Source organism: Miniopterus natalensis, chromosome 5 (assembly GCF_054644295.1).
Source record: "Miniopterus natalensis isolate mMinNat1 chromosome 5, mMinNat1.hap1, whole genome shotgun sequence".
NCBI classification, from domain to species: Eukaryota; Metazoa; Chordata; class Mammalia; order Chiroptera; family Miniopteridae; genus Miniopterus; species Miniopterus natalensis.
In genome coordinates, this window is record NC_142085.1 from 51,022,441 (window position 1) to 51,048,830 (window position 26,390).

General features: G+C 36.0%; 1 protein-coding gene across 3 annotated transcripts in view; it reads right to left on the reverse strand.

Moving 5' to 3' along the window:
* Positions 1 to 6,008: 6,008 nt before the first annotated feature.
* Positions 6,009 to 26,390, reverse strand: part of USP45 (ubiquitin specific peptidase 45) — a 46,602-nt gene continuing 26,220 nt past the window's right edge. For 2 of the 3 annotated variants that reach the window (XM_087817526.1, XM_087817527.1), the window contains exons 8-18: positions 26,205 to 26,335; positions 23,865 to 23,952; positions 20,116 to 20,197; positions 18,176 to 18,267; positions 16,761 to 16,817; positions 16,281 to 16,424; positions 14,939 to 15,602; positions 12,673 to 12,770; positions 9,272 to 9,358; positions 7,354 to 7,507; positions 6,009 to 6,736 (exon numbers count right to left, since the gene is read on the reverse strand). In XM_087817526.1, coding sequence (XP_087673652.1) covers positions 6,606 to 6,736; positions 7,354 to 7,507; positions 9,272 to 9,358; positions 12,673 to 12,770; positions 14,939 to 15,602; positions 16,281 to 16,424; positions 16,761 to 16,817; positions 18,176 to 18,267; positions 20,116 to 20,197; positions 23,865 to 23,952; positions 26,205 to 26,335 — 1,728 coding nt within the window. In that variant the 3' untranslated portion in view covers positions 6,009 to 6,605. The remainder of the gene's footprint in view (positions 6,737 to 7,353; positions 7,508 to 9,271; positions 9,359 to 12,672; positions 12,771 to 14,938; positions 15,603 to 16,280; positions 16,425 to 16,760; positions 16,818 to 18,175; positions 18,268 to 20,115; positions 20,198 to 23,864; positions 23,953 to 26,204; positions 26,336 to 26,390) is intronic. The other variant, XM_087817528.1, reaches the window with a different exon arrangement.

Here is a 26,390-nt window from a genome sequence, read left to right on the forward strand (position 1 = left end):
CATTTTTGTTATGGGCAATACCACCTGGAGTCTGGTATACACAGTGGAAGTGTCTTAACATTCCTGTACGTTACCCTTAATGTAGCCAGCGCCATGCCCGACCCATTTTTATCTTCAACTGGGCAGAAACCCAAAAACTTAAGTGTCTGTGCAGAGCGCCCTGAGATTGTCTTTAGCCACGAGACCCGCCTCCAAGGGGAGATACGTTCTTCCCTGGGAACACTTTAGCTTCGGAACAGAGGGCTGAGTTTGCGGCACTAAATTCAGACTACGGAGGGGCCAAAGGGTCAAGCTGAATAAACTGAATAACTGGCGGGTTGCTCCGAGCGCCTTTCGGGCCCGCCACGGGCCAGTGCGGATCTCGGGAGTGCCCCAGGCTTCGGTGCCGTAGGGCGGAGGGCTCCGCCTCCCGGGGACCCGAAGTGAGCCGAGTGGTCGGTCTAGACGGTAGCGACGGCGGGGACCTGAGCTGACCTCGCAGGGTCGCTCTTTTTGTTAACGGCAAAACCGCGCCCCCTCCCGGGACACTGGCTCAGCGGAACCTCACCCAGCAAGTCCCGGCATTGCGCTTTCCCCTCCTGACCTGTAAGGGAAGGCGGCGGGGAAGTCCAGTTTCCGTCTCTCACTGCAGGAGCCCCCCTCCCCAAGGATTTGTGCAATGCAATTCTTCAAAGAGAAAACTTGATTCCATGTTTTCATATGAAACAATGTTGAAGTATAAAAAGTATCGATTTCCAGGCTGTGTCTACAAGTCACAAGGAAAACAAAAATGTTCCAAAGATACAGTATTTATTTCTCTACTAACCCTTGGAAAAATGTCTTGCTGGGGAGTAACATGAAACTTTTGTATGACTGAAGAAAGTGCACCAAGTAAATTGTGTAGAAATAATATATTAAGAGTACAATTGTTAGAACATAGTAAAAGTTAGGAAAATTCCAGGACACGCGGAATAGGGAAACTGGGGTAAACAGCAGTTTGCAGCCACCTGGTAAATCCTATCTCCCCTAAGCCAAGCACATTTAAGAGTAAATAGTCAGCACTTCTTTCCAACCAGAGGGTGAGTAGCAAAAATCATCCTACACAGAGACAGATAACAGAAATCCAATTAATGCCATTTGCTAACCGTACCCAAGGACAGACAAATTATTAGAACAAATCTCATTTTGGCACAGTAGCATAAAGCTGATGGATATTCTATTGATCTGCCCCTAAGACCTCCCCTAAAGGCCAAGCTTTTAAAACCCCTGAAAATGAAGGTCCCAATGCTCGCTCCCCCCCCCCCCCCCCCAGCATGTCCCTGCAGTTCCCATTCCCCAAGACACTTGCAACCAGGGGGACCCCATGAGACTTGCCTATCAATGGGCAGCAGCAGCTCAGTTCTAGAGCGCTCTCTGTCCAGGGAGCCCGCAGGTGCCAGTCTCTTTCCCCTCCCCCACAGGCACGTGTCCCCTAACTTCTAAGAGAACCCCATGAAACTTGCAACAAGGAGAGCAAAGGGCAGCGGCAGCTCGTGGGGGGGGGGGGGAGCGAACCCTCTGAACCGGTGCAAAGGGCGTCACCAAGTTCCATGTGTAGGAAGAAGAGTGAACTGAGTATTTAGTGACTAGAGTGGACTGAGAGAGACTCTGTTGCACTCACACATCCCATTCTTATTTTCTGGGAGACTTAGTCTCTCCTACCCATTCTACCCATCCCTGCTTGCAATTGGGCAGGGACACGTGACTACTTTTGGTCAATGGGTTGAGTGACACATCCATGATGAAAAATTTAATTGCTGGTGCATGACATTTTAATGCTCACTTCCCTTGCCATAGTGGGGAGGCCTGGCGTTGAAATGATAGAGCCACAAGGCAATCAGCCTGGATCACAGAGTCACCATTTGGAAAATAGTTGTCCTTACAGATTGCCAAGACTCATAGTGGAGTCTGGGTGAGAAGGAAATAAACTTTTGTTGTGTTAAGCCTCTGGAATGTGGAGTTCTTTGCTACTGTGGCATAACCAGCCTGTCTATATACAAATGGGAATGCAAACATTTTGGATATTTCTGCTTGAATGCAACTTTAAAAATGTATGAAAATGGTCTTCAGGGGACTCATGACCCTCTAAAATTACATTAAAAAATCCAGTGCATATGTTTTTCTGAGAATTTTCCTTCCCATCCTCTATACTGCCATTAGCAGGAGAGGGCCCCAAAATTAAAACCCACCTCTTCCCCAACACTCATATCTTCCCTTTGGGACTAGCAGGACCTTAATTCCCATATGGCTCTGTGGATAATATTGCTTGATTTTTCTCCATGTCATTTGCCATTTGATATCTTTTCCTTACTCTTCATTTCTTAGAATGTCTATTTCCTCACTTCTTGGAGATTTCTATTTCCTGTGGTCAGTGCTGTATCCTCAATGCCTACCACACAGCTGGTATTCGATAAATACTTACTAAATTATTGAACAAATGAAAGACAGGCTATAACTTTCATTATAATCTCAAAGGGCTACATGACCCAAAAAAGGTAAAACACAAACAAACAGTTAAACAAAATATTACCTAATGATCCTTTATCCTGCCTACATAACCCAAACATTTCAAGAAACATCTGAAAGGAAGAAGACTAGCCCTTGGTAGATAATGAAATCTGAGTGAAATGGCCCATTTTAAGATAATTTATTCTGAAACAATGAATTTCTAAAAATATGAAGAATATTTTGAATATAGCTAAGTAAATAAATATGTTGATAGATGAAATATGCTATCAATAATGTGTGCTGCAAAAAATGCCAGGACCAATCTTAAAATATAAAGTAAATAAGAATTTAATCTTTATTATGCATGTTTATACAGGAACATCAAAATAATGCTCAATAAGTTACATAGCTATTTTCTAAAAACACTGCAAAAAAAAGTAAAGATAAAACAGTAGGAATGATATATTACCCAATATTACTCAAAATTAAAAATATAGTTATCTATCTTTTAAACAGATTTGATGAATTTTACATCAACCAAAACATTTTAAATATCTAAAAATAGTCTTTATGCACTATATATAATATATAAATTGTTCAGTTTTATTGCACATACATATTTGGTTTACACTTATTTATCAGGTAACATGCAGATAAATAAATTATGAATATGAATTTAAGAAAAATAGGCAGGATGTTATTTTACACTATAAAAATGAGATGAAAATGATACATTTCACAGCTTAATCTTCATGAAATTTTATTTAGCTATTGTATAAAATCACTGAGTAAAATCACATGCGAGCTAAGAGCTATTAAATATTATACTGCAAAATAGCTCTGTTGGCACATTTAAAATAAGAAAACAGGTATCAACTAACTACCCTTAGAACTGACACCAACTACCACTCTCCTTGGCCACCCAAAAAGGTGGTCTTCAAGTCAGGTTTAAAAACATTAAATGACAAAATCTTAAATATAGGCATATACATGTTTATGTCAAAAAGTCACATAATTGGCACGATCAAAATTTTATTTTAAATATGGAAAAAAATAAGGGAAACTGGGCTTGACATACCTTCTAAACCAGTTTCTAAGTAAAGCTAGTGAAACTTCTCTGTTTTACTTTTTAAATTCATTTGGCCAAACACTATGGTTGGTGTTTTGAGGATCTGTAAACATTCTCATTTATTTGTAGTTTCCTGAGGTCATCTGGAAACTATTGTTATTATAGTAGCTTCACAATTTTGTACCCCTGCAAATGTGCTTCGGAAATATTAAAAATAAAAACAAAAACTTAAATGCAGACCCATGTGTAACTTAACATACCTTCTCTTTTTACAAAAGCTATCAGAAAATTCTTAGGTTTTGAAATGAAATTTATTCCATTATCAACAGACCTGGAAAAGCATTCATAAATTCTAGGCCATAAAAAAATAGATTTTAGAATTAGCTCACTTAACATTATGGGAAAGGAAATAAAAGCATTCTATTTGTATATTTCCTATGAGATGTGTAAAACTTATATAGGCCTTTCCATTTCAAAACATGTTAAAATAGTGTTAGCACAGTGCCTGACCCATACCAGATATTTAATAAATACATGTATAATGAAAAAATGTGAAGTTAAGCATAAAAACTACTGCAGTACTTCAGTACTGAGGTAATGTTCTGAAGCTATAATGTATCACTCAATGAAAAATCAGTTTTCACTGGTATTCAGAATAAAGCTTAAAATATTTCCTATTTGATAAATACAGCACTAATGCATTTTCTAGGATCTATCAACAAAAAGAGGAACTAGGCACTTTCCTTGATTCTGGCAACAGAAAAGAATGCGTTTCCTTCCTTCCTTCCCTCCCTCCCTCCTTCCCTTTCTCTCTTTCTTTTTTCTATCAATGATACAAGAAGCAGGTGACCATCCAATGAAAAGTACGTGCCTCTTAATAGTATCTTTTCTAAGAGAAAAATGAGGGGACAATATTTACATTTCGGGGAGCATATGATAATTGTCATTACCAAGATGACTGACTTGAGTAAAGAGATTTAACTAGTATTTCTCAAAAAATTTTACTGTTCTGGTACTGAAATCTTCAATGTTAATGGATTACAATTAAAAAGAAATACTAATTTAAACTACCTTTTATAAGACAAACAACCTGAGTTTGCAGATTAACGGATAATATAAAGATATATTTCTCCATCATTTCACTGTTAAAAATCAAGAAAAAAATACTACTATTGAAATTCCAACAGCTTAAAAATAGAATTTGTGCCATAATTTTAAGTTCTACATTTTGTATATTATCACCCTCTTTAACAATAATCACAATTCCATTCATCCATATATCAAAAGGCAGCACTGGTAACCTTGATAATGTTATATGTACTTACATGTTAAAAAGAACCAGAGTCTTGGTCAAATAGTTCCATTGTTACTTCCAGCCACTATTCTTTTCCTTCCCAAGAGGAGAACTGGGGGTAGGCACTTACCCAGCACCTGCCTGTAGTATCATTCCTTAGCACTAATGGTTAGGATGCTTGAACCATGCAATTACACATTTTGATTCAATCAAGTGACACCAATAAGTGATTATTTTTTTCAAAATTTAAGCCCAAGCAAGAGTAATATTTTCATGCCAAGTTTTGACAGCTTAATAATTTGCATTCTAGGGGGAAAACTATCATATCTTTGCTATTATTTAATTATTTAAAAAGAAAATCAGAAATGCCAACTTCATGTCCCATTAAAATAAAAGCTAAACTCACTTGAACTTATTAATGATGCTTGTTGAATACAAAGTGATCACAAAACCCTAATGCCATGATTAATATTTACTGATCTACAAAACTAAAAAGAAATGTATTATACTACCCTGTTAACTATAAGAATTCTCTACCATTTACAAATTTAATTTGGTAATTTATATTTCAAAGTTATCCTATGATCTCATACAGATTAACAACTTCTATTTATCAATTCTGCGTGTAACAATTATCTATAATGATATTTTGACATTGGCTAATCACTTGCAAATTATCCTCAACTCCACTACGAATAGGTTACAAATAATATGTTGATGAAATATTTCAATATTTTTTTAAGTTCTCAAAACCACAATGAGCTAATCAGTATATTATTTGTAAATCCATATTGCTGAAGTTACAGTGATACCTTTTCATATGGCTGAATCATGCAAAATATGACACGGTCACTATGCCTACTGTGTAAGTATACGTGACAGCGATATTCCCACACAGTAGCATACATATACCACTGGATAGTCCTGAGATGATTTTAAGTGAATTGCTACATGAATGAACAATTTTTCTTTAATAGTTATACATTTATTTTAAAGTTTATTAGAAAAAAATACAGCTAGCACATAAAATGTTGAATATGCTCAAAACAGGGCTATGGTTAAAAAAAAAAAGGCTAAAAATATGGTTAAAAATTATAAGTAAATAATGGCATTGGAGATACATATATATCGGAAAGGTGGTATGTGACTCACCTTTGGGTAACACTGTTTTGTTTTTTTTGTTTTTTGTTTTTTGTTTTTTTAACACTGTTTTGTTTTATTATTAATATATTTTTTATTGATTTTAGAGAGAGAGGGAGAGAAAGAAACATGGACCACTTGCCTCCGATATGCACCCCAAATGGGAATCAAACCCACAACCTGGGTATGTGCTGTGACCAAGAATCAAATCCAAAACCTTTAGGTGTATGGGACAATGCTCCAACCCACTGAGCCACCCGGCCAGGGCTGGATAACACTGTTTCAGGGAAGGATCTGATTTAGCCAGCAGCATTTCTGCATGTTTGTAACAGTAAGTCACATCATAAAGGAGTTTCCTCTACTACTGTAAATTCTAGTTTTGTTCTAGGACAAACATTTTTTTTTAAAACATGTGTTTACATTTATTTAAAAATATAAATTTGAAAGCATTGACTAAATTTAATTTACTTTAAAAGGATTCGCCCAAATGGTAAAAATGTTCAGGAGCATCTGAAGGGCATGCTATTCCTACAGAAGAGAACAGACTACAAAGGCACGTTGCATATTATAGTTATCATGGCAGCATTTAAATAAAAGTGATCTAAGTAATCATTACCCTTAATAATTAACAGATAATTAAAATATCCTTTCATAAAAAAGAAGATATGCTTGTGCACTAAGTGCTCTTGATTCTGGAACCTCCTGTACGTAAGTGTCACTAACGTGGACCCACTGGTCTGCTGATTCACTATCAGGTTCTTTCAAGCCTAATAAAACAAAAAGAAGTATAATTTTACAATAGTATGTTCTTACTTTACATTATAAACAACAACATATTAATCACAAACTAGATTTATTTAGTGCTAGATCTTATTGCATAAGTCTGTTTCTTCCTAAATGAACTAACTCTTTCAAAACATTAATATGACTATCATTTTACTTTAAAAATCTAGTGAAATATTAGATAGCCTTGTAAATATTTATTGAAGTTTCAGGAAAATCATTTTCACTTAAAGATAAACAATAATAACAACAAAACAAAATTAGTTTGCTGATCCATAAGCTAAGTCAGCAAATTTTCAATTCCAACTCTATTCTGAGGACCTGGTATGTCTACAGAAACTTTTGGTATTGTTAAATAAAATGCTACTCCACTGCAATACATGATGACTTAGCACCTTGAAAAACTGTAGCTTCACATTGACTAGAAGGGTACAGTCTTAGGATATTTAAGAGTCTTTAAGATTATCTCATACTCTTAAATGTAATTCTCACTTAACAAAGTGAATCCACTTGAGTCATCCAGGAAATAACTTACCTCTTCCAGAAAAGGAAGAATAAATTCATTTGTTTTTAAGAATAAAATAAACTTAGAGTAACATACCAGGTACACTTTTCTTTCCAGTGATATGTTCCAGTAATTTCCTGGAGGGTGTTCTCACTTTCACATATGCCGTGTAGTGACCTCCTCTCATTGAGCCACTGTGTTCCACTACGCCATACAGACCATAGAGAACTTTCTCTCCCACGCTTACATTCTTTAGACCAAAAACAGAGAAAAAGTTAGTAAAATTTAGTGAAATAGTATTGTAAGAAAAATTAAGTCAAATGTGTGTCCTACTTAACGTAAGAGAATAGCGTATTAAAAATACACTGATCAGACTGGCAAAATCAAATGCTGCATAACATCCTCTGTTGGATGCTATGGGGAAAGAGTGCTCACACACACTACATGTGGGAATGCACACACAACCCTATGCTGGGATATTCAATGTCATCAAGCTAAATTACATATGCATTACTCTTGGGTTTATCCTATTGGATATGAATTCATTTAAGATTTTTCATTTATGATATAATTAGAGATATGTACACTGGATGACAAAAAGAAATTGTTCATTTGCTTTAGTGTGAAAGTGGTATTGTGGTTATGTTAAAAAGGGGAGTGCTCCTATCTTTTAGAAATACATAGTGAAATATTTATAAATGAAATGATGCTTCAAAATAATTAAAGATCCCAGCCGGGCGTAGCTCAGTGGTTGAGAATCTACCTAGGATCCAGGGGATCGGGGTTCAATTCCCAGTCAGGGCTCATGCCCGGGTTGCGGGTTCGATCCCCAGTAGGGGGCGTGCAGGAGGCAGCCAATCAATGACTCTCTCATCATTGATGTTTCTATCTATCTCTCTTCCTCTCCTTTCCTCTCTCTGAGATCAATAAAGAGATATTTTTAAAATAATAATAATAATAAAAGAGGAGGTAGATGAGCATGTGGATGGGGCAGGACGGCCACGTATCTAAGGTTTTAAGGCTGGGTGATGGGTGAAAGAGGTTCACTGTACTGTCCCATCTACTTATGTGTATGTGGGAAATTCTCCATAATAGGTACTTTTAAAAAATGTTTTCATAAGTTTACTACAGAGCTTGTTAAATTTCATTTTATTCACCACATTATTAAATTCTATGAATATTGAGTGTTAATAACTGACAGATAGTGTTGGTATTCCACAAATGAACTGGATTCACCGAAAAATTGCATTTAAGATGTTTTTGTTTTTGTTGATTTGCCTAACCATAAAATCTTGTGGTTAAAAAAAAAAGACATTTTTGTTTTGATTGATCAATATATTAAAAATATTAAGTTCAGTAAGCATTCTCTTATATAACACAAAACCTAGACTACTACCCAGTAATCATAAACAGGACATATGTTAACCCATAACTGTTTGGTTCCCTCAAGGAAGTCAAAGTCATCGATTTCACCTACACAGGTCTTATATACAAGTACAAGCAATTATAAACCAGTCTGCTTTCTATACCTAATTTTTAAAATTTTAGTAATTTAGAAGTATCATATTCAGCTGACAAGTACACTATTCTCAGTAGTGTTCCTGAAATGGAATTTAAAAAGCAATGCACTAGTATACTGATTTGCAAAAGATAAAGACCTCAACAAACGATGCCATTTATGCATACCATTCACAAGGACCAGGCTAGGGCACAAAATGTGCTCACTTCTCTTAGCAGTTATCAGCTTCTAGTAGCATTTACAAGCAGCTTTAATCTTCATGACCACCAGGTCTCATGCTTTTGATTTTCCCTTAATCTATCTCTCAAAGGACAAAAGTCATATTCAGTGTGTTAAATGTTCCACATGTTACTGATTTACCTTCACTAACTATAAAATTCCCTTTCAGATGAGCTTATTTTTTTAAAAAAGGAAAGAAAGAAAAGCATAACAATCATAGGATACTTTAAGCATATTATTCACAAATCAGTTAAGTATTTTAACATTATACTATACCTTACAAGCAGCAGAACAGAATGGTGCTAAATCAAGCATAAGTGGAAAATCTACATGTCTGTTTACTTTGCGAAGACTCAATCCAGCCTAAAAAGACACACACACACATACAAAATTAATGTCACAAACTCAATCTAAATTATTGTGTTTGTTATTTAAAACTAAAAGAAGGCCAGCCAGCATGGCTCAGTGGTTGAGTGTTGACCCATGAACTAGGAGGTCACGGTTCGATTCCCGGTCAGGGCACATACCTGGGTTGCGGGCTCGATTCCTAGTACGGGGCAGGGGGAAGGCGGCCGATCAATGACTCTCTCATCATTGATGTTTCTTTTTTTTTAAATATATCTTTGTTGATTTCAGAGAGAGGAAAGGAGAGGGAGAGAGAGAGAGAGAGAGAAACATCAATGATGAGAGAGTCATTGATGAAGCCTGCAACCCAGGCATGTGCCCTGACCAGGAATCGAACCCCGATCGTCTGGATCCCAGGTCGACGCTCAACCGCTGAGCCACGCCCGGCCGGGCTCTCATCATTGATGTTTCTATCTTTTCTCTCCCTCTCCCTTCCTCTCTCTGAAATCAATAAAAACATATTTTTTAAAAAGAGGAATCCTAGAAGTTATATTTTATATAAATATAAAAATGATTAATGAATAGTCCAAAATTGATATATGACCAAGTTTTTAATTAGGTTTCATAAACTGTTACTGCAAATATCAATTATTTACATGTGCATTTTTACCACAAACAATATGGGTATTCAGTTTGTTTGCCTAGTTTTTTCTCATTGGGTGACCTCTGTAAGCATCCAGTACGGGCACTGCCAGGGACCCTTTAGGGTAATGTGCCCTCCTCCCCAGATGGTACTTGGTTAAAAAACTACCCAGCCGCTGAGCTGCGACCGAGGATCCAGGAGATCGAGGTTCGACCCCCCGGCAGGGCACTTGTGGGTTTCGGGTTCGATCCCCAGCAGGGGTGTGCAGGAAGCAGCCGATCAATTAATCTCCCTCACCATTGATGTTTCTATCTCTCTCTCTCCCTCTCCTTTCCTCTTTGAAATCAATAAACACACAGTTTAAAAAAAGAAACTACTCCATAATAGGAGAGATTTTATAAAGGGCCTTAATATAGGATGAATTTTTTTCAACTTATAGTGGGCATACAATATTATATTAGTTTGAGGTATATAACATAGTGATTCAATACTTATATACCTTACAAAGTGATCGCCCCAATAAGTCTAGCAACCATCTTGAATCTCTTTTTCTAGGGGATGATTTTTGTAAAATACCTTGCCTTACATTTGGACATATGCAGTCTCCTGCCTTGTAAAATTTTTCCTTTTACCTGAATATCATAGGTATTTTCCCCATGTCATTAAAATATAAATATGATGTCCTGAATATTGGACAGTTGTGCTAGGCCTCACAGCTGGCATGGTCCATAATGACTGAGATACACGTTTTTGTGTATGTCTCTATTTCCTTGTAATAGGTTCTTAGAAGTGGAATTACTTAGTCAAAAGTAATACTTTTGTTCAAAAATGTTTTATTCAAAACATTACCTAATGTCCTTGAACTGTATTATTAAATTGCTTTCTAGGTGTCACCAGCTTGCACCCCCACCACTGGAACATGAGTGCCTGTCTCCCACTTCACCCTTATCAGCACAGCCATATCTGGGTCAAGCTGAACAGGTTAAAAAGGAAATCTCACTGTCATTTTACTTTGCTGGAAAGGATGGGCCATTTTCTTCACACTTCCTTAGAATTTTTACTTCTGTGAACTGTCAATTCATGTTCTTTACCATTTTTCTATCAGGGTCTTGATATTTTTCGTACTGATCTTTAGGAGTTATTTACATATTTATGATGCTAATCATTTGCCATATTTATGACAAAGATCTACCTCTATTCTGGTTGAGATTGGCCTTTCAGTGTGGTCAGTGTTTCATAGACAGCTCTGAAGTTACTACAGGGAAATAGGCTTTCAGAGGCAATAAATACTAAAAGCAGAGACACTGTCTAGAGTCTGCTCCCTGTAATTCCCAGTCCCTGGGAATGAAATGTGGCTTTGTGACATTACATTTAGCCTGAGAGAGCAAGAAGGGACCAAGATGTCCATAAGAGCATGAATTCCTGCTGTAAGTTGTTCCTAAATAGGGATACAATTAATTAGCAAATATAAAATAACTAGCACATCATGCAGTTAGCTTCCCACACCCTATCTTGTTCAGTCACTGCAGATATACACCTGCTGTTAGGCGTTGATACAGTGAGACCCAACACGCCTCTCCACGGCCACTTCATTTCGTTAAGTTTCTACAACCTTGGCGACGGGAAATCAGGAACTTCACCTACTCTCTCCTCGGATAGGACGAGTCGAGGGAACCCTCTTCCGCCCACCTGTGGCCCACCTGAAAGGGTGCAGGCATTCAATCAAAGCTGTTCACCTTTTCCCTCGAGATTTCTTTTATGGGTTTTATACTTAGAAAGCCTTCCATACAGAGATCAGGTTGATATTCATTTAAGTTTTCTTCTAGTCTTTTGATAATTTGTTTCATACAATTAAAAGAAGCCACCTGAAAATAGTATCGATATATGGTATAGAGAGGGTAGCTATAAACTTTTATTTCCTTCAACAGCTATTTTTCTTTCCTAAGTCCTTAACTGAATAATACAGCCTCCTTCCCAACTGATTTCAGGTTATTTCATTGTCATAACAAAAGAGCTTTAAATTATACTCATGTTTTATATGACAATCCTGATCTGTTTTACTTATAGTTTTATTTTAAAACAGGTTTTTTTAAAATCCCTTCTAATTTTTGCAAAAATGTTTTAGTATTTTCACTTATTCATTCCTCCAGAGAAATATTAAAGTCATTTTATCAAATGCAAAAAAAAAAGTGAGACAAGGCATTGAATTAAAAGTACAAAAAAAAAATGGAGAAAAACCTGATAACCTGATATGTTGAAAATATTTATTGTAGAGTCCTACAGGGGTGCAGCCTGCCTTTCAGCCTTTTTTGCCTTAGGCCTAGTCAGCCATGCCAGCCCTCACAGCCCTCACTGGAATCTGAGAGCTCAGAAAGCTATGTGCACTTTGCTATTTACCTACTTCTAAGGGATTTTTTTTTAAGGGTTCTTAAAAATTCTCATTTTCCATTGGCAAACACAACACATCCCACTTGGGTTCCTACCACCTAAATCTTTAAACATTGTGAGTTAAACAATTTTAATTAGAAAAGTCTTGTAAACTGTTACAGCTGAAAAAGAAGTAAATTCCATATGACAAATTTTTAAATGCAATAAATTAGTGCCTAATCCTTGACAGTATTTTACAAGACTTAGGGCTCTACAAAACATCTGATGTAAATTACTATAGTGCTACTAAAGGGACTTTTACCTGATGGAATCTTTTAAGGTGGAGTATTAGAATAACTGGAACAGCAGAAATGAGCAGCTGCTTCCTGGCATTAGTATAAATCCCTTCTGCTTTCTTTTCTGTATAAAATACAATAAATTTATTTGTAAGATTCCATTTTATACATTATCTACCGCATAACATAGTCAACATTTATATAGAAGCATTGTGTCACATTTTTGAAAGTATTAAAAAAGAAATTAGAATGAACTGTTAATAAGTGTAGTAGGATGGATGAATCCCAAAGCATTATGCTAAGTGGCAAAGAAGCCAGAGACAAAAGGCTATATGTTATATGGTTCCATTTATACGATATCCTGGAGAAGGCAAAACTATAGAGAAAAGAATCAGATTATTGAGTGCAAAGGACTGGAGAATGGGGGAGATTAACGGCAAAGGGGCACAAGGAAACATTTTGAGGCAACAGAAATGTTTTATATCTTCATCGTAGTTAGTTGCAGGACTGTACGTTATCAAAACTCATTAAACTGTACACTAAAAAATAAATTTTATTGTATGCAAATTATATACTATATGCAAATTCTATTATGTGCAAATTCAGTAAACCAGATTTTTTAAAAAAGCAACTAGAGCCTGGCCGGGTGTGGCTCAGCGGTTGAGCATCGACCTAGGATCCAGGAGATCATGGTTTGATTCCAGGTCAGGGTACATGCCCAGCTTGTAGGCTCGGTACCCAGTAGGGCCCACAGGAGGCAGCCGATCAATGACAACTCTCATCATTGATGTTTCTATCTCTCTCCCTCTCCCTTCCTCTCTCTGAAATCAATAAAGATATATTTTTTAAAAAGGAAGAAATTAGACTGCTGGTTACAGGGTGCCTCTACTCCTTCCAAAATCACTAAAATGAAAGTTGTTTATTTTGTTTTGTTTTTTTAAAGGCACGCACTTATATGAACAAAGAATAGGTGAGATGACACTTGCAATACAATTTTTGGAAGCTGGCAAGAAAATGCACTATAATGACTTAGGACAAGGGCCTCCAGCCAAAGGCCACCAGAAACACACCTGTAGTTGATAAAATTGGCTCAATATTTGTTTCAGTGAAAGGAGAGCTCGTGTCGTGAGGACCATGGGGAATTTCAATAAGAGGCTGTTAGAAAGGCCTTGTGATAGGATTTGAATATGACCAATTGCATATTTAACTTGTATTAATATAAATTGGTATTTCTTCCTTCTCCCATTTAGACATTTCCTTAATTAACAGTGTATTAAGCATGTCTTTGTTTTGATGCTTTGACAATTGGGGCCTTGCAGACACTGGAAGGAGGGCTTCTCCCAGAGCTAATTCCTAGAGATGGTGAATATTAAATGTGGCTTTCATATGCAAACTAACCAATCTAAAACACACCTCAACTACCACCTGCCCTAATCACATCATGACCAAGTTCTAGACAATGAGAGATAGCCCCTATAGCCCAGAGCCCAGTCCTAAGCCTGTTTACCCTGCCTTAGCCATTCCTTCCCTGGAAACCACAATAAAGGCTCTTGCCTCGTTTCCCCCTCTGCCTCCAGATCAACTCTGGTGCTTCCCCATGTGCCCCCTCTTCTTGGGAACTGTAAGTAACAAACTACCTTCAGTGGCAACCGTATCCTATCCTATCAGATGGCTTCACCATCCCTGAATAAAAATCTGTATTTTGAAAAATCTGGTCGCTAGGAATCTCAGTATTCTCTCCATTTAGTGAAGTCTACAGGTACACTGAAAATTTCTTACTAGATAAGTGCCCTTTTTACCATTTTTTTCTAGTTAACTAACTATAACTATTACATTGCTAGTTCTATAATATACAATTATTTGAAACCTTCAAATTTATATTTTATTATGACTTTATACTAGATTAATAGGATTTGTGAAGCCCATTAATCTCATCATTAATCTCACCAGGATGAAATTTTAAGTTTTAGGGAAATTCGTTCTGGAAAGATTTCAGATAGCTAAGCCGCTGAAATAAGATATATGGATTTGTATTTTCAGGGCACAGATGGATACTTCCTATTCTTCAATTCATTTCAACAAAAACCTGTTGAACATTTCCCCTGCCCGGTCGGTGTCTTCAGTGCTGAAGTACAAACACACAAATATGAAAAAGATAATCCCTGCCTCCACACAGCTCAAGTATAGAGACAAGGGTCTTAAGTTCTTCTCTTTGGAATCTAATGCCAATTAGTTACTATCAGATAATCCATTAATCCATGAAAACAAAAAACAAAAAAGCTAAATATTTACCTGCAGACCCGGTTTCCCTTTGGCACTTCTGATTCTTTTCAGTACAGTTCTCACAGAGAAGCTTGTTGTTCCCCATTAATAGCTCCATAGAGGTAAACTGGTGGAGACAGGACTGAACTGAACATTCTTTAGAAGTAGTCACATAGCTCTGAGAAAGGGTCTGAAAAGCATCTTGGGGACTGTGAGACGTATGCTTCTCCTCTGAAAAATATAAATTATTTGGAAGACTTAGTGGCTGATTTTCTCCACGAAAATCTCCATCTCCAGTTGCAGCGCTGCTTAAGTGAAGCTCAGAAATAGCTGCCGCCACTCCCTCATCGGCACTCTCTGGCTCCTTGGCCGGCGGCTCGCTCGCTGGCGGGGGGCGCCGGTTGGCGGGCACGCAGCCCCCGCTGCCGGGCCTGGGCAGCGCCGCCTGCTTAGAAGCGCTCTCGGACTCCGAGGCCTCGCTGTCAGCGTCAGCGCTGCTCTCACAGCGGCCGGCCTCTTTTTCACTGCCCTCGGCAGGGTTTTCGGCCAGGCTTGATCCAGCGTCCCTGATGCCTGCGAACACTGACGAATCCCCATTCACTTCCATGTTTCCATTTTTCCGGTACATGACAACAGCCTTATCTTCTCCAGATGACAATTTCCTTGTACGTTTTCTGCCATGAATTAGTTGATTCTGTAAATTGACAGTGTTTTTAGAGAAAAAAACCTTTTGACCTTACTGAAAATAAATGTCAGTAAGTCTTATTTAAATGTTCCACAATTATAAAATAAATACTATTTCTAGTACGTCTAAAAGCCATCTCCTAAATCTACATAAACTATAACCAGTATAAGATATACTAACAAGTAGTTCTAATTTAAAAATAAGCCTTACCCAGCCTGTGTGGCTCAGTGGTTGAGTGTCAACCCATGAACCAGAGGTCACCAGATTAATTCTGGTCAGGCACATGCTGGGGTTCTGGGCGCAGTCCCCAGTAGGGGGCGTGCAGGAGGCAGCAGATTGATGCTTCTCTCTCATCATTGATGTTTCTCTCTCTCTCTCTCCCTCTCCCTTCCTCTCTCTGAAATCAATGAAGATATATTTTAAAATAAATAAAATAAAAAATAAAAGAGCATTTATCTTTTAGATTAACACATTGAAGTATATGATACATTTGGGTTTTATTTCAAAATAATCTGGGGAAGGAGGAGAATGTGAGATATACATCAAACATGATTAGCCGTGAGTTGAAAACTATGAAGCTGAGAAATAGGTACATAGGAGTTTATTATATTATTTTCTCTATTTCTGTATATATTTGAAATTTTTCATATTAAAAAGCAGATGTCTCACAAATACACATAATCTTACCTTATCTTTAGATGGAGACTGCTTCCTGATGGCTCTGGGTTGAGGAGTATTTTCTATAGTAACAGGGCCACTGTATTGGCCATTACGTGTCTCCTGTAAACTCCTATATTTACTAGTTCTTCCCCAAAGTACAGGCTTTGAAACCTATATAGATGCCATGTACATGACACAAAACTTCTTTAGGACATACATTCTGGATGCAATCTACTTTTTAAAATTTCTAACTCATGCAAAATATAATTTCCTCAACATTAACTCTCAAATCTCAAAATATAAAACATAAGGATTTAAATACCTTGAGAATAAGAATGATATCATACTTTATGCATGCATACACAAACCCCAATATTACACTGTACAAACAACTACCATATATAAAAAATGACTCTCAGAGATCTGATAACATACTCGACAAACGTCTAAATATATGAATAAGTAAATGCCCTTCATAAAAGATGTATTAAGTTTTTTTCTTCTTACCCTTTCTTCTATTATAGGAAGTGAAATATCAAGAAAAGGATCTTTCACCGTGGAGATCTTAAAAAGAAAACAGATTGAGAACTTCAGATAGAATTCTAATATAGACAATGTAGTTTTGTAAAAGCTGAAAGAAAGCAGGCTACCCTGGCAACTTAAAATTTTAAGTTACAAACATTCCTGGAACAAACAGCAATTTAATTGGGTATAGCAGCATGTACTGTTAATCAAAACAAGATATCCCAAAACTTTAATAAATGCAGCCCTGTTAAATTTTATAATGTTGTCAATATCACAATATCAGTAATATTTAAAGTAACTTCAAAATAAACTGTGTTTAATAATAATTATTAACTAAAGATATAAACATATTTTTGGTGAAATTAGTGCCATACCATAAATAAAATATGAAAAAGCCATGAAAAAAGCCAGAGTTTGACTGTGTTTTGTAGATTCTTTAGCATAATTCTGTTTTGAAAGACACTCTCCAGCTTGTGAGAGAGAAATCAACTTCTATTTTGAATACACTAGAGATTTAAGTAGTATCTCCTTGACAGTCTGTGCTTCAATGTGACAGGCTAGAAGGAGATACAATATATAACTCTGGTTGAATAAGATGAGAGAAGAGAAAAACACTCCATAGTCTGGGACAGGAGAATGCACATAAAGACTCTCTCTTTTATAATGAAATCTAACAAAAGTGTAAACTCATCATACTCTAAGTCGTATGCTTTCAGAAATACTCCTTACCAAGCAACTGAAAGCCTATAAAAATGTATACGTCTTTACATTGTTGTTAAAGGACAGATAGCATTCCACCAAATAAAAATTATCACTAAATTCAACGGTGAGTCAAGTCTACTTAATAATAATAATAAATAAACTTTAACAAGTCATATAAAAGTAAACTTTAAATCAAATGTGTTGGATCACCCTAAGCTATGTTACTACATTAAATTATTTCTATTGGAATTACATTTTAGGGCAATGCATACAGGGTGGGGAAAAGTAGGCTTACAGTTGTAAGTACTTAAAACACAGAGTTTATTCTTGTATTAATATTTATTAATTATTCTATTATTTTCCATACAAACAACTGTAAAGCTACTTTTGCCTGACCCTGTAGTTACATAACAAGGTTATTCTCTTTACAGAACTTTCTTTTATTTCAATCCAACCAAGTAGCTAACACATTGGAGCATATTAAAATAAGCTAAGAGAACTTTACAGGTTTCTTGGGAGGAAAAATAAAACATTTATTTTTAAAAATTATAAATTATGTTTACTTTCCAGGAGTGAAGGATATGTTTTAAGAAGATTTTCAAAAACTGTTATGTAGCCATCTGTCACAAATAAAAGTGACTGCTGCTGATTGTATGTAACCTATTCCATGTTGAAATGAATTTCAAAGTACCTACATTAGCACATTCTTCACACATGACTGTGCTAGTTAATTCACCGATAAAGATCCGATCTATGAAGTTCATTTTCACACCTTCGCTTCCATATGCTGCAAAAATAATACTTTTTAATGCAAAAACAGGTCAACCATCAACCTTACAATACAATATGGTTGTTTTATTCTATTGACTCAAAAGAAATCTAAGGCAGATAGATGTCCAGTACCACATTTAATAATGTATTCTACTATATGACATTATAATGTCTTTCTCCTTCACAACTCCGTAGAGAAAATGTGACTATCAATGACTATAGTCTCCAAGAAATAACAAACTGCTCTTAAGAGGTAAAATAAGTAGAGCAAAATCCACGACTCATAGTACATCACAAATGCTCCCATTCAATCCTTAAAGCCTCTGTGCCTAACCTAGAGGGAGAGGGATGGGAAAGGAGATTATGCTTTTAGGGCTACAGATGTCAGGACCCTAACTATGGAAATGACAGAGTAGTAAAAGACAAGTAAACACAGCACAGTGTAAATAAGTAATATGGCAATTAACTCAGTTACATACAGAACTGCTCATTTATATTAAAAATGCCAGAATTATTCTGTTTGAAAAATATTTATATATCAAGGAAAATTATGCCTATGATTTGCTTCAAAATAATCTGGGACTGGGGAAAAACAGATGAAACATACTCCCCCATAAACTGAATGTAGTAAGTGGGGTGATGGGGACATGGGGCTTTATACATTATTCTCTCCACTTTAATAGAAATGTGACACTTTCCATAGTAAACACTGGGGGAAATATATTAACAAATCTATTGACTCCTGCTTCAAACTTCTTTTTGGGTCTCTACCTTCTACAATGTATTTTCTACTGTTTAAGAACATTATTTGAAGCACCGAACGAGAGAGCAGACATATCTGGAGACATAAACAAACATTTACCCATTATAACTATTGAGAGATTATGGTAAACGAAGATGTTTCATTAAGAAAAATCGTACCAGGGATTAACAATAGAAAAGATTACAAAACTGGGAAGAGATGAAAGCAAGCTGGGCAGTTATTCTAAACGTGCTCTAGATGGCACTCTCTAAACAAAAGAGCATGCTTGAAAACCTGCACTTTAAAAAAGCTCGCACCCTTAATGGCGTACAAGGGTCGGCATATATAACCACAACGTATATTTGTTTATGAATTACAGACATGTAGTGTGTATGTACAGTACTACAAAAAACAGAAGTTAGGAAAAGAATGAATAAAATACAAACAATATTTCAAGCGTCTTCTAAAAATGACTTTATACTACCATTAGTTAATATCTCAAGGCAGAATATACATTTAGGACATGGAAAATCACTAGTAACATAGACTAGAAACCCACACTTAAATACTTATAAGTGATCAGCTTTGAGTAGATAATCACTGTTTTTGCCTCAGATTGTGGCTGATGAAGAGTTAACAGGTCAGACATGTACTCTTGACCTGCTGGTACTTTCTTCAATAAATGGTTTCCTTGCAGGAATCGTTGGAGCATTTAAGCATTTTTGTCTACTTAGGACTAGATAAAACCCATAAGTCCACTCATCCAAGCACACCACAACTGCAAAGTGATACAATATGATAAAAGTGAACTTCCAAGTAAAGTAAGGAAGCTACTTTCAACCACCTTCAAGTCTCCCTTAGAACCTCCTTCCTATAAGAGCAACAGTGTCCATCTGTATATTTGATATTACTCTTATTTTCTAAAATTCTCATGGATAAATTCTAACATTTTCTTTCTATGATGCACTGGACTATTTTGCAGCCACCGGAATAAATATACCTTCATTTTAAGGCAACTATTTTAGAGCATTCCTTCACATAATGCTGAGTTCTTTTTCCCCCCATAAAAAAACTTTAACATTTTCTTCTAGATGAGTTTTAAACGTGAGACAATCAACATACCTTTGACTTTTTTCCTAGTTTCATCATCAGCAGTTTTAGTTGTTGGGTTGTTAAATGCTTTCAGAATGCTAGCTTGTATTCTCTATAAAACAAAGTTAATAAGAATTTATTAAGAATCTATTCTTTCAAAGCAGTATTTTGTGTTCCTTTAAATAGAACAGTTACAGTTAACTCCAGCCACATCTTCCTACTAACAGAAGGACTTTCAAACAGCAAGGTGCACTGGATCTCAGTTCCCTAGCCTGTAAAATTAAATATGTCCTTTCTTCCAGTCTTAAAATTCCATGAACGAACAATCTTCTTATTTGGGGGAGAATATGGAATTTGGGTGAAAGGTCCTACGTTTAGGTTCTCTCTTGGGTGTAAAGTATTTTTCTCAGTGTACAAAGAGCAAGCAGCCTAGTCTCACTATTCTATGGGTTTAGAGGAACTCCTCCCTTTTTCTCTTCTCCCTTCTCCCTCCATTTGTCTCCCTCTCCTCCCACCCCCCTCCCCAACTCTGTCCCTAAAATGATGTATTCCTTAATTAGGACAAAAAGTCACAAATAGACCACATAAAATTTCTTGTCTATGAAGAAAACCTTAATATACAATCTATATGACTTCCATATAGATTATTTTATTTATATAAATATATGACTAAAGTTCAGAATATCAATTCATGTCCTCAAAGTTTATGTTTCCACATCTCTTCTGCATGTTTTAGGAACGATCCAACCTCACAGAAAATTTTTTGAACAAATTAAAACTATATATTCCAAAAATAAAAACTTAGATCTAAGCTAATAAATCATCTTTTACACTAATGATGCCCCTAACTAATGGATAAATTTAACCTTCTCTAATTCACATTTTAACAGTGGGGTGAAAGGAATGTTTGTTAATTATCCTTCAAAATATTTCGTTAAGTCTTAATCGCAGGTTTTCATATGTGAAACCACTGTTTGACCTGGACTTTCTGGTGTAAAAATGATACATAATTTTGTTTAAAAATTATTACGTCAAAGGGAAACTAAACCCAAACTGCAGATTTCCCAGACAATAATAAAAACACTACATATCAGAATCCATAATACCTTCCACCGTTCAGAATAAAATTCATGGCCTTGAATCAATTAAAAAGAATAAAAACAAGTAAATTAAGCAGTCTGTAAGTTTAGAAAAAGAGTATCAACACTGAACAAAAGTACAGGGTGAGAGTGAATGAAGATAAGCTGATTCTGTGATTGGGGGATAAATACACCCACTCGCTAATTTTAAAATAAGGATGAAAAGCACAACGTCACACCTAAGAAAAAGGGGAACCCACCAACAAAATTAAAGACATTTGAAATAATCACGAGAGACCTCTGCTAGTGGCCTTGACCTTGCAGGGCCTGGCTCAGGACACATTCATGACTCAGCCCAGACTTCCACAGAAAGACCTCTTGTAAACGCTAGAAAGCCAAAGCCAGATTATAATCCAGAGATGCTCTCAACTCATCTTCTTTTGGGAGCCTTCACCCAAAAATGCCGACAGGTTTGTGCTTGCTACCTACCCAGTTTTGCAAAACTAAATATGTTGTTTAAGCATACATCAGTAGCTCTCAAAACCATAAGAAAAAGCAATGGAATGACTTCTGTAAAAGTCAAAATAATGGTTACCTTTAATGAGAAAAAAGCGTTTGTGGAAAAAAAGGAACAGGCAGCTACTATAGTACTAATAATAATGTTCTATTTTTTTTAACTCTGAGGTGAGGAGGACTGCTACTGGTATTTATATTATGCTTTAAACTGTCTGTCTATTTGTATACATTCTTCTGTATGTATGGTATGTTTAATAAGTTTTTAACACCCTCCCCCAATAACTGTGGAACTGAGTTTTGTTTATTTACTGGCCTATGATCAGTGCATATTCCTGGAACTGCTCACTATTTTCTTCTAGTGTATTTTGAAAGTTAATGCAAAGTTCAAAAACTTAAATATATAAAACGTAAGCTCTGATATCACACTCTTAAAACAGGAAAGAAGCCAACAAAAAAGAGTTAAAAACAGCAAAGTTGATTAAATTATTAACTTTTAAACTATTAAACTTTTTTTTATTGTATCCTAGCCACAAATTTATGTTCTCTGCTCTATACTGTTAAAGTTAATTAATACATAATTCATCAAGCTCAATAAGACAAATGGGTTTAGATCCATCCACAATCTCTCACCGTTAAGAGCTGTGCTTTGAACCATTTAGGTTAAAAAAAAAAGATAGGCTTTGGTCAGGGAACTGCTAACAATCACAGCACATTAATCAAATAGCACTATCCAAGTTCAACTATTTCAAGTCTCCATCTTAAACTTCTTTCAAAAATAAGAATGCAAAAAAACTCACAGTTTAAGTTAACCGAGATACTGTGGCTTTAAAATAATCCTGTCCAATAATGTATTAAAGTGATATGTCTTTGAGAAGACAATAAAAGTGTGACATTAATTTAGTGAGAGCTCAAATTAAAAGGAAAAAAGTGAAGCATATATATTTGTAAGTTGAAAAGACTGCTTATATTATAGCAAACTTGATTTTATTTGCACATAAAAAATTTACAATATTTTGCACAAATGATCCCTTTAGTCCTCTATTCAGTGAGAGCACGTTATAGTCCTGAACTTGATTGTCGTAAGAAAAAAATCTTTAATAGGAAAGGAAGTCAGTAGTTTTTAATCGTTACTAAAAGATTCTGGTGGCTGACATAACGCTGTGGCCCTTCTTCAATCAAAAAACACATGGCAGTGACAAAGGACAACAGCAGCGCGACGAACAGCTGTGGGTTCCCAGGCCGACAATGCAGCGCCTGCCCGGGTACCACTGTAACTGACGCGCCCACGGCCCTCGCTCACAGGGCTGAACAGACCCACAGGCTTGACATTTTCATTTCGCCACGCCATCTAAAACCCTCCAAGAGCTTTCAGAAGCCAGTGTTTCTTGCTCTACTTCCCGAGTGTTTAAGATGCTGTGAATCTCAATGAACCATTATGACAAAACAATGATTTAATTGGAAACAAAGAATGCCATCAAGTAATAGACGTGAGATAGAAACAAATGACAGGGATAGATGTCATTGTTTTATTTGTGATAACAACAGAGAAAAACAACGTAAAGAGACAATTTTTAATTCCATTTACATTGATACATGACCACCATGTAGTAAACATATTCCTAAAAATCATAGGAAAAAATTATTCTAACAACTGATAGTCCAGATTAATCTTAAAGTAACTCCTATATCATCTGTAGGCTCAGAAGCGTCAAAATACATTTACTGCTCATAATGCAAAGACAGAGCATTTCTCTCCACCTGCTACTTTATGGACCCCTCAGCTAGAGTATCAATGCAACAGAATTATTAAGTTAGACTTAATAAATTTTCAAATAGTGAAATAATTATGGTTAAATTTTAAATTAAAAACAACACATATTATTTATCCTAGTCACTGAAGACCAAACATTAAAGCTAAACTAAGACCGTTTGTTTGGTAGTCAGAAAGACTTAAGTTGGAATCTCTATTCTTCGTATGTTTCTAGATCTAAGAAAATGTGATAAGATCTTAGCTCATGGGGGACTGTGCTAATGTCCCCAAAATTTAACTAATTATAAATACAATAGTTAGAAAAAAATCAAGTTAACTTCTCAACCGTGCATAAAAATACAGTAGGAATTCATTCCTCCCGTCTTGAACCCTCTTCTTACAGAGTATACGAGATAAACATAAAGAAACCTGACCTTTGTTTCTTCTGTCCTCACTGCATCCAGCAGATAATGCAGAAGCTCCTGACTGTCCTGTTGCTGAAAACTTTTAAATCGAGGGGCCCTAAGATTTAAAAACAAAACAGGAAAGAAAGAAAGAATGATCATTTCATCAACAATATATTACTAATATTTAAAATCACTTTGTAATAACATATAATCAAAGATTCAATTTACTTTTTGTACAAAGTCAAAAGACAAAATGTGCCCTAGCCGGTTTGACTCAGTGTTTAAAGTGTCGGCCTGCGGACTGAAGGGTCCTGGGTTCGATTGCAGCCAAGGGAACATTCCTCGGTTGCAGGCTCAATCCTCGGCCCTGGTCCGAGTGCATGTGGGAAGCAACCAATCAATGTGTCTCTTTTACATCAATGTTTCTCTCTCTCTCTCTTCCACTCTCTCTGAAAAGCAATGGAAAAAATTTTAAAAAAAGACAAAATTTGATTACTGTAAAATCAAATAAGTTATATCCACATGTACTATATGGAAAGATATACAAAACATATTAAACAAAGCAAGCAAGTTGCAGACAATTTTTATATATCTGTATATGCATAATCACTTTATGTTTTTTTTTGCTTTAATTTTTTTAAATCCTCCCCTGAGGATATATTTTCTCCATTGCTTTTCAGCGTGGAAGGGAAAGGGAAAGGAAGAGGGAGGGACGGAGAGAGAGAGAGAAAGAGAAGCATCAGTGTGAGAGAGACACATTGACTGGTTACCCCCCACAAGGGCCCCGACCAGGGCCTGGGATCGAGCCTGCAACCAAGGTACATGCCCCTGGCCGGAATCGAACTCTGGACCCTTCAGTCCGAGAGCCGACGCTCTAACCACGGAGCAAAACTGGCTAGGGCCATAATCAGTTTTCAAAATAAAAAACCATAATACAAACTTGAATTTTTATCTATGAGTATCTCTTTAACAATTTATTAAAAATTTATAAATCTTTATAAAACCAGAAAAAAATGATACAAAACAAAGTTATTTTGGATAGAGTCTAAAACAAATTTCTAAAGCACATAATATCCTAAAAATTTCTTAACTTTATGAGGCACCCATGTCTCTAAGACTTTTCAGGGATTTTTTTTTTTTTTGTTCCTCAGGCTTTGAAAAAACAGCATTTGCCAAGCAGATGAAACACAGAACATACCCTCTATATTTTGGACTAAATTTAATACAATGGCACATTATGCTAAGTGAAATAAGCCAGTCACAGAAAGACAAATACTGCACGATTCCATTTATATGAGGAATCTGAAATAGTCAAATTAATAGAATCAAAGCGTGGAATGGTGGCTGTGAGGGGCTGGAGTGAGGCGGAAATACGGAGTTGCTAATCGGTGGGCATAAAGTTTCAGTCAAGGAAGACGAATAAGCCCTAGAGATCGGCTACACAACACTGTGCCTACAGTCAACAATAATGTATTATACACACACAAAATTTTAAGAGGATAGAGCTCATGATGTATTCTTTCCACAATAAATTTTTTTAAAAAGAAATTAACATTGGTACAATATTATGAGATAAAATACAATAAAACACAATACGATACCATGGCACAGATAATGAGCTTAAGTTAAAATGAAATTTTAAAGATTGTAGATATATAAAAATGCAAGTTCATATTTAAAGAATTTTGTTTCTACATTTCAGTTAATTGTGGACTGGACCAGTTTATGAGCTCCAGGACAAGGTCCATTTTTAATACATGATACATTGTGTACCTGAATTCTAGCAAGTACAGGCAACAGAGTACGCTCTCAATTTTCTAGATGAAGGAATAAATAAATATGTTAAAGTTAAGTCAGGGCCTTTATGGTCTGTGTTTATTTCTAGGCACTCAAAGATCTTGTTTTGAGACATACTGTAATATCCTGAGAAATTCACTTAAACTCTATTTGCCTCAAAGCTCATCTTTTAAAATAAATAAACTAGGTTAGATGATCCATTACAGCACCTTTTAGATTTTACAATTCTATAATTTTCTTACTTTGTCATATTATATCATGGGCTTCTGAGTTAGGACAGACCTCTATTTGAATCCTGGTTTTGTCGCTATGAAACGAGGAAAACAACTCAACTTGCATGAGTCTCAGTTTCCTTACATATAAAATGGGCATAGTCACTTCTTCAGAGTATTATGAGATATAATTTCCATAAAACACAGAGCTGCAACTAAACAATGTTAATTCTTTCTCTTGGTAGTCTAGGCAATAATAGCAATGTTACAGTAAGATTGAAAATACTCATAATAAGTATAAACACAAGAGTACTTTGTGACTCATGACTATTTATATTAAGAATGTAGGTGCACCCACTTCTGACAAAGCTGACTGAAGAGAGCTTTAGGAGAAAGCGATCCTTTGTCAGTTTCCTTCATGCTGTGAAGAAACAGGATCAAGGCTGAGGTCAGTGGTCCAGGGCTTGAAAGCTCCACCATTAATGGATCCTTTAAAAACATGATCAACTCTGTGTCAGAAATATACAGTATATTGTTTAAAATC